Source organism: Chiloscyllium punctatum, chromosome 18, assembly GCF_047496795.1.
Source record: "Chiloscyllium punctatum isolate Juve2018m chromosome 18, sChiPun1.3, whole genome shotgun sequence".
NCBI lineage: Eukaryota > Metazoa > Chordata > Chondrichthyes > Orectolobiformes > Hemiscylliidae > Chiloscyllium > Chiloscyllium punctatum.
Window position 1 is genome coordinate 78342992 of NC_092756.1, and position 15893 is coordinate 78358884.

General features: G+C 41.7%; 1 protein-coding gene across 1 annotated transcript in view; it reads right to left on the minus strand.

Annotated features, from left to right (window-relative positions):
• Positions 1–1083: 1083 nt before the first annotated feature.
• The window catches only part of LOC140489029 (meiosis inhibitor protein 1-like), a 54391-nt gene continuing 39581 nt past the window's right edge, over positions 1084–15893 (minus strand). Inside the window, exons 9-10 of the mRNA XM_072588268.1 lie at positions 13991–14097; positions 1084–1251 (exon numbers count right to left, since the gene is read on the minus strand). Of these exons, the coding sequence (XP_072444369.1) occupies positions 1084–1251; positions 13991–14097 (275 nt within the window). The remainder of the gene's footprint in view (positions 1252–13990; positions 14098–15893) is intronic.

Genomic DNA, 15893 nt, shown 5'->3' on the forward strand with positions numbered 1-15893 from the left:
CTGCCTTCTGAGTTCCTGATTTTGACGATGCCATGTAGCCACCAGGGACTGTTGGTTTGGGATGTGGTATTGGCCACTATTTAGTTTCTACTACTTTTTCCACTGGCAGAGGAAGGTAGTTTCTACATCCTCAAGGTGCTTGATGCCTCCAATAGGTGTCAAACCTGTCTCTTGCCCAATTAGATCATCCTCACTAGAAGTTTGCATCATAAGACTCGTGCAGCTGAGATGCAGATTGGAATCCAGAATTCATCTGGACGTCAAGTTCTCAATCCTGCTTTGAAAATCTGGCCCCAAACATTTTACTAATAGTCAGGAGTGAAAAGTCACAGTCAATGTCAACTCAGGCTCTTCTCCACCTCTTAATTGTCTAATTTGCATAAACAACATATGCACCTTCCTTCTTGAGAAGGGAAGCAGAGGTAAGTTGAAAATATTTATTATTAAGTCTAAAGTATTCCTTTCCTTAATTATTAGCACAATTACAGCAAATGCTGGGGAATTTATCAATGTGGATAGGTAATGCATACACCTGTGTTAAGTTCTATACATAATTTTCACTCTAACACAAAATATGGAAACTATATTATTACATTTTAGGCCAGCTGACAGAAAAGCATTATTGTGGGACTTAGTTTTAATAGGTTTATCCAAATAGTCTTTCAATTCTGGAGTTTGACAAATTGAAAACAATAAAACAAAAATATGCTTCTTTTGCCACTTAAATGTCAAAATTAGGGAATATATTAATTTAGAAGATGATATTTGTTATTTATAGTTTATAAAACAATTATAAATCTTTTCAAATTGTGAGATAAATGGAAAAATCAGTAATTTTTAAAACTAAGCGTAACTGTTGACTCTGTTAATACGTCCAATTTTAATTTGTTTTTAACATGTTTTTGAGCCTGACTTGCACATCAGTTGTCATGTCTTTTTAAGGTTACTATCTGAAATTTTTCAGCAAGTCTAATGTTGATTCATAAAAGGTTAGACCAACAGCTTACATTTGAGAAGAGCATTTAGATTAGGTAGTAATGCAGCCAGTACAGCATGCTTGATAGAAGCTGTCACCTCACTAAGTTACTCATATGGCAATACATCTGAACATAACTCCACCTGTTTCAGAAAAAGAATCAAGGCCTCAGCTGTGTTACTGCTCAATTCTTCTGATTTTAGCTCTGCTGCCATCTGTAGGAACCGCTTCATATCTGCCTCAAAAACAATATTCTTGCAGTGATATTTCAAAAACTGTCAAAACATTAAAATATTCATGGTTAATGGAACTCACCTAAGACCCACATATTTGATATCATGATTGTAACAAGGTATGTTAAAGACTTTTTGGAGGTGTGTATGAATTCTTTGATCCTTAATATGTTAGATATCATTAGCACAGGAGGAGATCATTCTGCCAGCTCTCTGCATCGGAAATTTAATTGAGCTGGTCTCAATTTCTGAACTTATCAGGTGGGCCTGCAAATAATTTCCCTTCAGGGGCTTATTCAATTCCTGGTAGAAAAACATAATTGAATCTTCCTCCATCATCCTTTCAGGCAGTACATTCAGATTCTAACCACTTGCTGCATAAAAAATCTTTTTGCAAACAGAGTCTATGGTTCTCGAACCTGCCTGCAGTGAGAACTTTCTATCTTCTCTGTCAAAACCGATCAACATTTTTAAAACTGCTATCAAATATTCAAATTTCTCTAATGGTAACTGCACCAGCTTCTCTATTATGTCCTGGGACTCTCGCTGAAGCCTTCACATCCTTCCTAAAATGTGGTAAGTAATTAAAAAGGTCTTTAATGTTGGTTTGGTATAGCAGGTGAAGTTTAAAAATAGAGAAGTCTTGTTATAAGTGTGCTGGTGAGGCTGCCCTGAAGTGTTGTGCACAGTTTTGATCCTTGTATTTAAAAAGGATAAGGGGATTAGTTAGCTCAGTCAGCCTGATGGCTTGTCTGCAGTGCTCAGTGACACCAACAGTGCGGTTTCAATTCCCACACCGGCTGAGGTTACCATGCTGGACTCCCCTCGCCTCAGGTGTGGTGACCCTCATGCCAAACTGTCACCAGCCATTTTTCAGTGATAGGAGAAAAACCCTATGATCTGGTAAGACTATGGTGACTTTATTTATATGTAAGAAAGGATATAATGGCATTGAAGGTGATTCAAATAAGATTTCAGCTGACTTCTAGGATAAATGCATTGACTTAACAAAACTGCTAAAGCAGTCAGAACTTTATTCATTAGAGTTTAGAAGAATGAGGGGTGACCTTCTTGAATCATATAAGATCTTTAGAGGGCTTGACAAGATAGGTTTTGAGAAGATGTTCCCACTAGAGGGAAAACTCAAATTAAGGGCGAAAGTTACAGAATGGGAAGCAAGTGGCCTGTATAAGAAGGACAGATTGCACCTGAATTGGAAGGGGCTAATATACTGGCAGGGAGATTTGCTACAGCTGCTTGGGAGGATTTAAACTAGTAAGGTGGATGGTGGTGGTAGTGGTGGGGGCGTGGTGGGTAGGAGAGGGGTACAGGGAGATAGTGAGGAATCAATTCAGTCTGAGACTGTTGCATTTGGGAAAAGGAGCAAGTCAAACAGTCAGGGCAGGCAGGAACAAAGCAGAGAATGAGGTAGGACAGCTGAATGAAACTGCATTTATTTCAATACATGAGGTCTAACAGGAAAGGCAGATGAACTCAGGGCATAGTTAGGAACATGAAACTGGGATATCATAGCAATTACAGACACGTGACTCAGGGATAGACAGGACTGGCAGCTTAATGTTCCAGGACACAAATGCAATAGGAAGGATAGAAAGGAGTGCAAGAGAGGAGGGGGGAGTGGTAATTTTGATAAGGAATAACATTATGGCTGTACTTAGGGAGAATATTCTTGAGAATACGTCCAGGGATGGTATTTGGGTGGAACTGAGAAATAAGAAAGGGATGATCACGTTATTGGAATTGAACTATAGACCGCCCAATAGTCGAGGGAAATTGAGAAAGAAATTTGCAAGGAGATCTCAGTTATCTGTAAGAATTATAGGGTGGTAATGGTAGGGGATTTTAACTTTCCAAATATAGACTGGGACAGCCATAGCGTTAAGGGTTTAGATAGAAAGGAATTTATTAAGTGTGTGCTAGAAAATTTTCAGATTCAGTATGTGGATGTACCCACTAGAGAAGATGCAAACCTTGACCTACTCTTGGGAAATAAGACAGGGCAAGTGACTGAGGAGTCAGTGGGGGAGCACTTTGGGACCAGAGACCATAATTCTATTAGTTTTAAAATAATGATGAAAAAAGATCTAAAAATTAAGTTCTAAATTGGAGGAAGGCCAATTTTGACAGTACTAGGAAGAACTTTCAAAGGTTGATTGGGGGGTGAATATTTTCAGGCAAAAGTTCAGCTGGAAAATGGGAAGCCTTTAAAAATGAGGTAACAAGAGTCCAGAGACAGTATGTTCCTGTTCAGGTGAAAGGCAAGGCTGGTAGGTGTAGGGAATGTTGGATGACTTGAGAAATGGAGGTTTTGGTCAAGAAAAAAGGAAGCATATGTCAGGTGTAGACAGCAGGGATTGAGTGAATCCTTAGAAGAGTACAAAGGCAGTAACAGTATCCTTAAGAGGGAAATCAGGAAGTCAAAAAGGGGACATCAGATAGCTTTGGCAAATCGGGCTAAGGAGAATTCAAAGGGATTTTATAGATACATTAAGAACAAAAGGGTAACTAGGGTGAGAATAGAACCCCTCAAAGATCAGCAAGGCAGCCTATGTTTGTAACCACAGAAAATGGGGCAAATACTAAACAAGTATTTTGCATCAGTGTTTACTGTGGAGAAGGACATGGAAGATACAGAATGTGTGGAAAGTTAAAAATCACACAACACCAGGTTATAGTCCAACGGGTTTATTTGGAGGCACTAGCTTTCGGAGTGATGTTTCTTCATCAAGTGGTCTTTGTCCACCCCAATCCAACACTGGCTCCTCCAAATGTGGGTAAACAGATGGTGACATTTTGAAAAATGTCCATATTACAGAGGATGTGCTGCTGGCTGTCTTAAAATGCGTAAAGGTTGGTAAGTCCCCAGGATCTGATCAGGTGTATCTGAGAGTTCTGTGGAAAGCTAGGGAAGTGATTGCTAGGCCCCTTGCTTAGACATTTGTATTATCAATAGTCACAGGTGAGGTGCCAAAGACTGGAGGCTGGCTAACATGGTGCCACTATTTGAGAAAGATGGTAAAGAAAAGCCAGGGAACTGTGGACCGGTGAGCGTGACATCTGTGATGGGCAAGTTGTTGGAGGGAACCCTGAAGAATAGGATTTACATGCATTTGGATAGGAAAGGACTGATTAGGGCTAGTCAACATGGCTTTGTGCTTGGGAAATCATGTCTCACTAACTTGATTGAGTTTTTTGGAAAGTAATGAAGAGGGTTGATGACAGCAGCGCAGTTGATGTGATCTAAATGGACTTCAGTAAGGCGTTCGACAAGGGTCCTCCTGGTAGATCGGTTAGCAAGGTTAGATCACTTGGAATACAGGGAGAACTAACTATTATGCACAGAACTGTTTTGAAGATAGAAGACAGAGGGTGGTGGTGGAGGGTTGCTTTTAGACTGGAGGCCTGTGACCAGTGGTGTGCCACAATGATCGGTGCTGGGTCTACTGCTTTTTGTCATTTATATGAATGATTTGGATGTGAACATAATAAGTATAGTTAGTAAGTTTGCAGATGACACCAAAACTGGAGGTGCAGTGGACAGCGAAGATGTATACCTCAGAGTACAACGGGATCCTGATCAGATGGTCCAATGGGCCAAGGATTGGCAGATGGAGTTTAATTTAGGTAAATGTGAGGTGCTGCATTTTGGAAAAGCAAATCAGGGCAGGTTCTGGGAAGTGGTGCTGAACAAAGAAATCTTGGAGTGCAGGTTCATAGTTCCTTGAAAGTGGTGACAGCATTGAGTATCGGAGTTGGGAGGTCGTGTTGCGGCTGTACAGGACATTGGTTGGCCAATTTTGAAATATTGTGTGTAATTCTCGTCTCCCTCCTATAGGAAGGATGTTGTGAAACTTGAAAGGTTCAGAAAAGATTTACAAGGGTGTTTCCAGGGTTGGAGCTATGGGGAGAGGTTGAATAGGCTGGGGCTGTTTTTGCTGGAGTGTCAGAGGCTGAAGCGTGACCTTATAGAGGTTTATAAAATCATGAGGAACGTGGATAGGGTAAATAGACAAGATCTATTCCCTGGATTGGGAGTCCAGAACCAGAAGGTAAAGGTTTATGGTGAAAGGGGAAAAATTTAAAAGGGACCTGCATGTTTTCATGCAGAGAGCATTATGTGTATGAATGAGCTGTCAGAGGAAGTGGTGGAGGCTGGCACAATTACAACGTTTAAAAGGTATCTGGATGGGTATATGAAATAGGAAAGGTTTAGAGTGATATGGACCAAATGCTGGCAAATGGGACTAGATTAGTGTAGAATATCTGGTCAGCATGGATGAGTTGGATTGAAGGGTCTGTTTCCATGTTGTACAGTTCTACAACTGTATAATAAGGGGTCACTCATTTCAACCTGAGATGGTAAAGAATTCATTCTCTAATGAGGGTAGCAAGTATTTTGAATTCTCTGCTCCAGAGGGTTGTGGAGGCTAGCTGACTGAAAGTATTTAAAGAGGAGGTAGATAGATACTTGAAATATCAAGGAATCGAGAGCTATGAGGAGCTGGCTTGAAAGAGGAGTAGAGGCCTGGGGCAGATCTCTCAGAATGGCAGGGCATGGTCTGAATGTCCTACTCTCGCTCATATTTCTTAGGTTTTTATGCTGATTAAGGATTTTCAAACCTGCTTACTTACAATTAAAGCAATTAAACACCATACTAATCTCTAACACTTTGCCAGTCACTTGTTGCCAAAGTCACTTGTCTTTTTGTAAACAGCAAATAGACCACAGTTCCTTTAAAAACTCCAGTTCATAACAATCAGAAGACAACTCTTTGCAACACATTAACATCCAAACGTCAATTTCCAATCTTTATTATCCATAAATATATGCATTCCCAAAATTACAATAACATAAGCTGCTCGTTCAGTGATGTTCATGCTGATCCTGCACCAGCCATGAGAGGACTCATAGCAGACAATTAATAAATTTATGACAAGGAATTTACCACAAAAAATACTCTGCTGGTAAAGGGTTGTGTGCAAAGCTTCATGTGTGCAAAACACAATCTTAATTTTTTGCAGGTACTTTATATACTTGAATATTAGTCGAAAGTTTTTGATCACTTTTTAAAGTTAAATTTATGGGGTTGAATATTACATGGATACTCCTTTTGAGTGGCTGAAATTCATGCCCATTAAGATTCATACTGTATCATTAGCAGAAGCCCAATTGACCTCTAAACAAATAAAGAAAAAAAACCAATGAATTACAGAGCAGGGATCCTCTGTGGTTGTTCCCCTCAACAACAAGTATACCATTTTGGATACTGTGCGGGAGCGACTTACCAGGAGTAAGCATTGGGGCACAGGTCTGTGGCACAGAGTCTGTCCGTGTTGGCCAGAAGGGAAGGGGGAAGGAGCAGAGCATTAATCACTGGGGACTCCATAGTGGGAACGAGAGAGATTCATGGTTGGTGTGTTGCCTCCAAGGTACCAGGGCTTGTGATGTCTCTGATTGTGTTTTTGGGATCCTTGTGGGGGAGGAGGAGCAGCTGCAAGTCATGGTCCACATAGGCACCATGACATAGGTAGGAAGAGAGGTGGGGATTTAAGGCAGAAATTCAGGGAGCTAGGGCAGAAGCTTAGAGCTAGGACAAACAGAGTTGTTATCTCTGGTTTGTTGTCCGTGCCACATGCTTGCGAGGGTTTTGGATTCCTGGATAATTGGAGCTTTCCTGGAGTAGGTGGGACCTCTACAAACAGGGTGGTCTTCACCTGAACCAGAGGGGTACAAATATCCTAGAGGGAAATTTGCTCATCCTCTTCAGGTAGGTTTAAACTAATTCAGCAGGCGGATGGGAACCTAAATTGTAGTTTGAGTTTAGAGGAGGTTGAGAGTAAGGAGGTCCGAAATAAGGTTTTAGGGTCGCAAGAGGGCACTGGCAAGCAAAAAAGTTGGTTTGATGTGTATCTATTTCAATGCCAGGAGCATCTGGAATAAGGTGGGTGAACTTGCAGCATGGGTCAGTACCTGGGATTTCGATGTTGTGACCATTTCAGAGACATGGGTAGAGCAGGGACAGGAATGGTTATTGTAGGTTCTGGGACTAAGATGTTTCAGTAAGAACAGAGAAGATGGTAAATGAGGTGGGGGCGTGGCATTGTTAGTCAAGGACATTAGTATGGCTGCAGGAAGGATGTCTGAGGACTTGTCGACTGGGGTAGTAGTATAGGCTGAGATTAGAAACAGGAAAGAAGAGCTCACCTGTTAGAATGTTTCTATCAGTCTCCAAACAGTTCCAAAGATTTGCAGGAAAAGATGGCAAAGATGATTCTCAAAAGGAGCGAGAGAGACGGGGTAGTTGTTACGGGGGGACTTCAACTTCCCAAATATTATATGGGAATACTATATTCAAGTATTTTAGATGGATCAGTTTTTGTCGAATATGTGCAGGAGGGTTTCCTGACACAGTATGTAGACAGGCCAACAAGGAGCGAGGCCACATTAGATTTGGTACTGGGTAATGAACCTGGCCAAGTGTTAGATTTGGAGGTAAGTGAGCACTTTGATGATAGTGACTACAATTCAGTTATGTTTACTTTAGCGATGGAAAGGGAAGTTGTTGGCAGATAGGATCAGAGAAAACCCTAAGGCTTTTGACAGGTATATGAAGGATAAAAGAATGACTAGAGTAAGATTAGGGCCAATCAAGGGCAGTAATGGGGAGTTGTGTGTGGACTCAGAGGAGATGGGGAAGTGGCAAATGAATATTTTTCGTCAATATTCACACTGGAAAAAGACAATGTTGGCGAGGAGATTACTGAGAAACAGGCTACTAGACTAGATGGGATTAAGGTTCACAAGGAGGAGGTGTTAGAAATTCTGGGAAGTGTGAAAATAGATACATCCCTGGGCCGGATGGGATTTGTCCTAAGATTCTCTGGGAAGCCAGGGAGGAGATTGCCGAGCCTTTGGCTTTGATCGTTATGTCGTCATTATCTACAGGAATAGGACCAGAAGACTGGAGGATAGCAAATGTTGTTCCCTTGTTTATGAAGGGGTGTAGAGACAACCCTGGGAATTACAGACCAGTGAGCCTTAGTTCAGTTGTGGGTAAAATGTTGGAAAAGATTATAAGAGATAGGATTTATAACCATCTCAATAGGATTAAGTCAATTAGGGACAGTTAACACATTTTTGTGAAGGGTAGGTTGTGCCTCACAAACCTTATTGAGTTCTTTGAGAAGGTAACCAAACAGATGGATGAGGGTAAAGCCATTGATGTGGTGCATATGGATTTCAGTGAGGCATTTGATAGAGTTCCTCATGGTAGGTTACTGCACAAAATATGGAGGTGTGGACTCTGACAGTTACCTGGATGATTCTAAACCCCCACCATCAGACAACCTCCCCCCCCAACCGGGTCTGGCTATGTCCCTCCTTTTGCCGGCTCTTCTGAACTGCCCTCCTTATTTGGTGAAAACAAATAGGGAAGGAATTGTGGGAGATTTGTTAAGATCCGAAGCAGCCATCTTGTCACATATTAAAAGCCTGGAAACCATTTTGAATCTCATATTAGTGTCTACTTGCTAAGCTTGTACTTGCCCAGGCTCAGTGAGGTGGTTGACCTTGCAGCTGTACTATTACCTGATAGTGCCTATTTGCTCATTAACCTGCAATTCACAGTTTGCTAATTGTTAAATGATTGTAACCTATATGCAGAGGAACCTCGATTATCCAAATACCAATTATTTGAAAATTGGATTATCCGAAGGAGATCTTGAGGTCCCGATAGAACATTACATCAAAGACATGTTTCCAAAAGTGATCACGTCTTTTGTTTACAGTGATTAAATAGGGAACGTCTCCAAATGATTGACCTCCCGCCCGTGCTCTCTCTCTCTCTCTCTCTACACTTTCCCTGGAGTTCTACAGAGGGGTGTACCCTAAACACCCCTTTTCCAGATAATCTGACCAACATTGTCCTGTACAGGGCGGAGGTGGAACCTGTCAAAAAGTTGCAGTAAAAAGTTGTGTATGTGGTGTGTGTGTGTGTGTGTGCACACGCGTGCTATTTGGAGACTTACCCCACAAAGGCAGTGCAGCAGCAGCAGTAGTCTTATTGTTGGTTCCCACTCCGGCTGCCCCGGAGAGGGGGCATGGGCAGTACTTGACGGGGATGAGTGGTGGGGGAAACATATTGGACGGGGTTCTGGTGGGCGGGGGGTAGTGTTGGATGGGGGTGGGCGGTGGAAGTGTTGGACGGGGTTGCAGGGCGGGGGCAGTGCTGGGGGGCAGGGATGTTGGACAGGGACGGGGTTGGCCTGGGGTGGTGTTGGGGGCGGGGGCTCGTGCGCTTTGTGCTTCTACAGTCTCTTGAACGGGGAGCAGACTTTAAAAACTCTGAGCCCCAGAGGAAAGGCATTTAATTGATTAACCGAATAATTGATCATCCGAACGAAATAGTGCCCACCCATCTCATTCGGATAGTCGAGGTTCCTCTGTAATCATTTAACTCTCTGTATCTCGTCAGAGTGAGTTGTGACCATTTGGTCAACTTGTCTCTCCCCGTGAGCTCATGAAGAAACTGTCAATAACTCAAGGTTTTTGTGGTTTGATTTATTGTTCCTCTTATTGGACCGCTACGAATGAGTCACCCACTGAATAATTTATCCCATCCCCAACAGGACGCATGGGATTGAGGGTCATTTAGCCATTTGGATCAGAGCTTGGCTAGCTGAAAGAAGGTAGAGGGCAGTGGTTGATGGGAAATGTTCATTCTGGAGTTCAGTTATTAGTGGTGTACCGCAAAGATCTGTTTTGGGTTCACTGCTATTTGTCATTTTTATAAATGACCTGGATGAGGGCGTAGAAGGATGGGTTAGTAAATTTGCAGATGACACTTCGGTCAGTAGAGTTGTGGATAATGCCAAAGGATGTTGTAGGTTACAGAGGGACATAAATGAGCTGGGCTGAAAAGTGGCAAATGGAGTTTAATGCAGAAAAGTGAGAGGTGATCCACTTTGGAAGGAATAATAGGAATGTAGAGTACTGGGTGAATGTTAAGATTCTTGGTAGTGTAGATGAGCAGAGAGATATTGGTATCCATGGATATAGATCCCTCAAAGTTACCACCAGGTTGATAGGGCTGTTAAGCAGGCATACTGTGTGTTAGCTTTTATTAGTAAAGGGATCAAGTATCGGAACCATGAGGTCATGCTGCAGCTGTACAAAACTCTGGTGTGGCCGCACTTGGATTTTTGCGTGCAGTTCTGTTCACCGCGTTATAGGAAGGATGTGGAAGCTTTGGAAAGGGTCCAGAGGAGATTTACGAGGATGTTGCCAGGTATGGAGGGAAGGTCTTACAAAGAAAGGTTGAGTGATTTGAGGCTCTTTTGAGAGAAGAAGGTTGAGAGGTGACTTAATTGAGACATATAAGATAATCAGAGGGTTAGATCGGTTGGACAGTGAGAGCCTTTTTCCTAGGATGGTGATGGCTAGCACGAGGGGGCATAGCTTCAAATTGAAGGATAATAGATATAGGACAGATGTCAGAGGTAGTTCCTTTACTCAGAGAGTAGTAAGGGTGTGGAACGCCCTGCCTGCAACTGTTGTAGACTCAGCGACTCTGTGGGCATTTGAATGACTATTGGATAGGCATATGGACAAGAATGGAACAGTGTAGATTAGATGGGCTTCAGATTAGTTTCACAGGGTGGCGCAATATCAAGGGCCGAAGGGCCTGAACTGCGCTGTAGTGTTCTATGTTCTACGGAAATTCTGAAAACTCAGAGTGGAGTGTAACGGCTGGCACACTGACTCATAAATGTTGACTTTTACATGAAACATATGGAAGATTCCAGATGTTTTGGCCAAAAATACAAGGTCGACTTTTACGAGATCAACTATTACTCGAGTATATACTGTAATTAGTTTTCCCAAATTGTGTTATTTGTCTCAGTAGAAATTTCTATAGCTTACCAACTTGACATGAGTATCTACCAGGGAGGAGAAGAACTGCACCCATTGCGTGTTTCTTGGGCAATATGAATAGCAGATTAAACTCCCAGATTAATTTAAAGGTAGTATTAGTTGGTTTCTGGTAGCTGCAATGTGACCATAATATTACAGCAACGTACCACATCAAAGGGAAAGATCTATATTAATCTCAAGGTCTCTTTACTTTTCAGTTTCAGGGTTGTGAAAGATCACAACATTCACCATCTTAACTTGTAACCTGTGCAGCAGAGTGCAAGTTTAGGTTCAAAACCACTGCCCTGGATAAAACTCCTGCAGCATATGTGCTCAGCATGGGGGTTGTAACTATGAGAGTTGCACAGATCTTGCACAAATCAGCAGATTTAGAAAGACCATAAGATGTAGGAGCAGAATTAGGCCATTTGGCCCATTGACTCTGCTCCACCATTCGATCATCATTGATGTTTCTCAACTCCATTCTCCTGCCTTCTCCTCATAACCCTAAACTAATCAAGAATCTCAGTCTTAAATACACTGAACAACTTGGTCTCCACAGCTTTCTGTGGCAATCAACTCCACAGATTCAACACTCTCGCGCTGAAGAAATTCCTCCTCATCTCAGTTCTAAGGGTTGTCCCTTCATAATGAGACTATGCCCTTGGGTCCTAGTATCTCCGACTAGCGGAACCACTGTCTCCATTATCCAAACTTCTCAGAGGGCCCCTCAGTCTTCTAACCACATTGAACACAGAAGTAGAGTCCTTAACCAACCTCATATGATAAGGCCTTCATCCCCAGGATCATTTCTGTAAACCTACTCTGGACCCCTCTCAAACATGAACACATCCTTCCTCAGATGTGAGGCCCAAATCCACTCTCTATGCTCCAAATGTGATTCTGACCACAGCCTTATGAACTTCAGCACTACATCTGGACTCTTGTATTCTAGTGTTCTTGAAATGAGTGCTAACATTTCATTTGCATTCCTATCTGCCAAGTGATCTGCATGTTAACCTTGAAACAATCCTGAACTAGAATTCCCGAGTCCTTTTGTGCCTCAGATTTTTGAAGCCCTTTCCCATTTAGAAAATACTCTATGTCTCTTTTCTTCCCACCAAAGTGCATAAACTCACATTTTCCCACGTTGTATTCCAACTGCTACTTCTTTGCTCACTCTCCTAGCCCTACCAAGTCCTCCTGCAGCCTCCCCACCTCCTCAACATGATCTGTCCGTCCAGTCATCTTTGTCTCATCTGCAAACGTAGCAACAATGCCCTCAGTTCCTTTCTCCAGATTGTTAATACATAATGTGACATAACATAGTTGTAATCCCATAACTGACCACTAAGGAATTTCACTAGTTACCAGCTTTCATCCTAAAAAGACCCCTTTAAGTTCCACTTTCTGCCTTCTGACAGTCAGCTAATTCTCAATCCATGCCCATACCTTGCCCCTAACACCATGGTCTCTTATCTATTTTAGCAGCCTCCTGTCTGGCACCTTGTCAAAGGCCTTCTGGAAATCCAAACAGACCACATCCACAGGCTCTCCTATGTCTAACTTGCTTGTTACCCCGTCAAAGAAATCTAATGGATTTGTCAGGCATTACCTCCCCTTGAAGAAGCCCTATCTTACCACGCACTTGCAAGTACTCACTAATCTCATCCATAATAATGGCCTTTAAATTCTTATCAATGACTGACGTCAGGGTAACCAGCCAATAATTCCCATCTTCTCCCTCCTTCCCTCCCTCCCTCCCTTCTTATGCAGGGGTGTTACATTAGTTATTTTCCATTCCTGTGGGACCTTCCCTGACTCCAATGATTCTGTAAAGATCACCACTAATGTCTCCACAATCTCGTCAGCTATCTCCTTCAGATTCCTGGGGTGTAGTTCATTCAGTCTGTCTGATTTATCCACCTTCAAACTTTTCAGCTTCCCTAGTACCTCCTCTGTGATGGCTACTGTGCCCACCTGCCCCTTACTCTCTTGAAGTACTGGTACAGTGAGTTCTTCTATAATGAGATGATTGTGGTCTTGAACCAACCCACGTTACAGAAAAATCATGCTTCAAAAACAGCACTTAAAGTTTTGGCACTGTAATCACATTACAACCAACATGTTTTAAACATTTGTGCTGTAGTAACAGTATCCCCAATTCATCAATCGCATTACAGCAAATTTGCATGTAACAGAACAACCTGTATGCAACTGAACCTCTTCCCCAACTCCTTTCCTCCCACTTTCCAAACCCATGAATGCTATAATCTAGATAGACAGGGAAAGTAGATACAAGGGGAACACCACCATCTGCAAGTTCTCCTCTATGCCACTCACCATCCTGACTTGGAAATATATCGCTGTCCTTCAGCTTTGCCTGGTCAAAACTCTGTAATTTCTACCCTAATGGCATTTTGGGTCTATCTTTCGCACATAGACTACAATTGTTCAAGAAAGTAGCTAACCACCACCTTCTGAAGGGTAACTAAACTTGGGCAATAAATGGTGGCTCAGCTTATGATGCCCATGATTCCACATCAAGGTTGTCAGGATTTACAAAGTACTCAGTTAAAATGAGAACACATAACTCTTAATCATGTTGAATCATCACTCTGTATGAGAGATTTTCAATAAGAGCCTTTGTCAGGTCCTTAACAATAAAAACATCTTTTAGCAGGGTTTTATCAGAATCTCTTCTTATGGGCTACAGTTTCTGTTGGTTTTGTTTCTAGATTATTTTCATCCACTTATTCATAAAAGGAAAATCACAGTATGCATGATGTTTTTCATCAGGTATTTGTTGAAGTAAAATCTGCTGTAACTCATTTCACTGTTCCTTACCAGGGCAGAAAGTCTGAGAAAACCAGAATTGAAAAGGCAGTTGTGTGTGGAATTCACCATTGTGAAAAACAGGAATCGACTCCAAGGCTGCGACATCACATGGCAAACTAAATAAACAAAATATTCTTCAATATTCGGAATGGATCTTCAAAATAACACTTTAGTTTACAATCTCTTTATATTAGGATTAAATAAAATCTAGACACTTGACTTCTTCGCTGTTACATGGTGGCTGGACCTCTGAGCTAACTCACATTTCTGGACTTTATGTTTGCAACCGATATACACCAATTTTGTTGATGGCAGCAATTCTAATCAATATGCTGTTCTAAGATCAGACATCCAAATTTCCAAGCTTTATTCTGCATATTTTTGCTATAGAATTGGGTTATAACTACTTTATGTCAGCAGAGTGAATTGGAAATAATCTCTCCTGATTTTCCAAACTCATGGATAGTTGGAATCTTTCTCCAAGAGTAAAAACATCAAATACATGGGACATGGGTTTAGGGAAAAGAGCGAAAGTTTAAAGGAGATGCAAGAAGCAAGTATTTTTTCACACATAGGGTATGAAGTGGCTGGAATGCACTCCTAGAAGGGGTGGTAGAAACAGATATAATAGCAATGTTTAAGAGGCAGAAAAATGAATAGGCAGGAAATAGAGGGATGCCGACTACGTAGAGGCATGGGGTTTTTAGTTTACAAAGACATCATGTATCAGTGCAGACTTGTTGGACAAAAGGGCCTATTCCTGTTCTGTTCTTTGAAATCAGTGCCCCCTGAATGCTCTTGTGTCTTTTGATCTTTGTTTACCAAGTCCTGAATAAGCTCATTGCAATATATGATTATAGCATGAACAACTGAGAAAACAAAGAGGAGATTTTCAGCCTGATGCATTTGGGAAAAATGATCAAGTTTTACATGTTCAAAACATATTAGGATAATTTTTTTTTGGAAAGCCTAGCACTTGCTTCTGAGGAAACAAGAAAGAAATTTTGATACACTTGCATCGTAGATTAAGAAATTCCTTATCAGTATGTCTTCAATCTGCAGAGAGAGAAGAACAGCTGAGGATGAACAGTAATTTTCCTGCTCCTCAGATGCTGCCTGATCTGCTGTGCTTTTCCAGCACCACTCTGATCTAAACAGTGAAGCAACATCCATCAGATATAACACACTCAAAAGAATGCTCAGCCAACACCAATCCTGTGAAGATTTTTTAGCAAAACAAACCTTGCAGGTTAAACAAAGACTTGTAGTTATCTACTGTGACAATATTGCGATACATGCAATGGATGTTATGGCCTTGACCCCAGTAGTTATTGAACTGAGCACGTTTTCATATTCAGAGATGTCTTCACCAAGTTCACCCAGGCCATTCCAAAGATGATTTATGGTTCTAATAGCACCCTGCATGCATCCACAGGCTATTCTCTACACTATTGGACAATCTCCTTGGGCTCACAATATGTTCTGATGGAGAGAGCCAGGTCAATTAATAGACAGCAAAGTATCACATAAGGCTAAGCCAGGCTTTTCCGATGCACCCAAGAGGACTGAGGGATTGTGCCGAGAAGCAAACAATTCAACAACTGCAAAGCTGACAGGATTGACCTTCTAATCAGTGCAAGGGAATTCCTCTAAAATCAAATATCATGAGTCAGAATAATATAGAGGATATGTAGGACACAGAATTTCACAAAGTCATCATGAAGCTTTGTCATGCATGGCCACACCTATATTGTTAAACTAATAGCTGGAACGCAGCTTCAGAAAACAGTTTGCAGAGGGGAATTGCTTGAGTCTAGAATTTTGGTGGATGATGTGGAGGCAAGCAATTCACTTCGAAGCATAATGAGACCTGAAGTATCAGTGTATGATGGCTTGTTTGAAATGGAGTCAG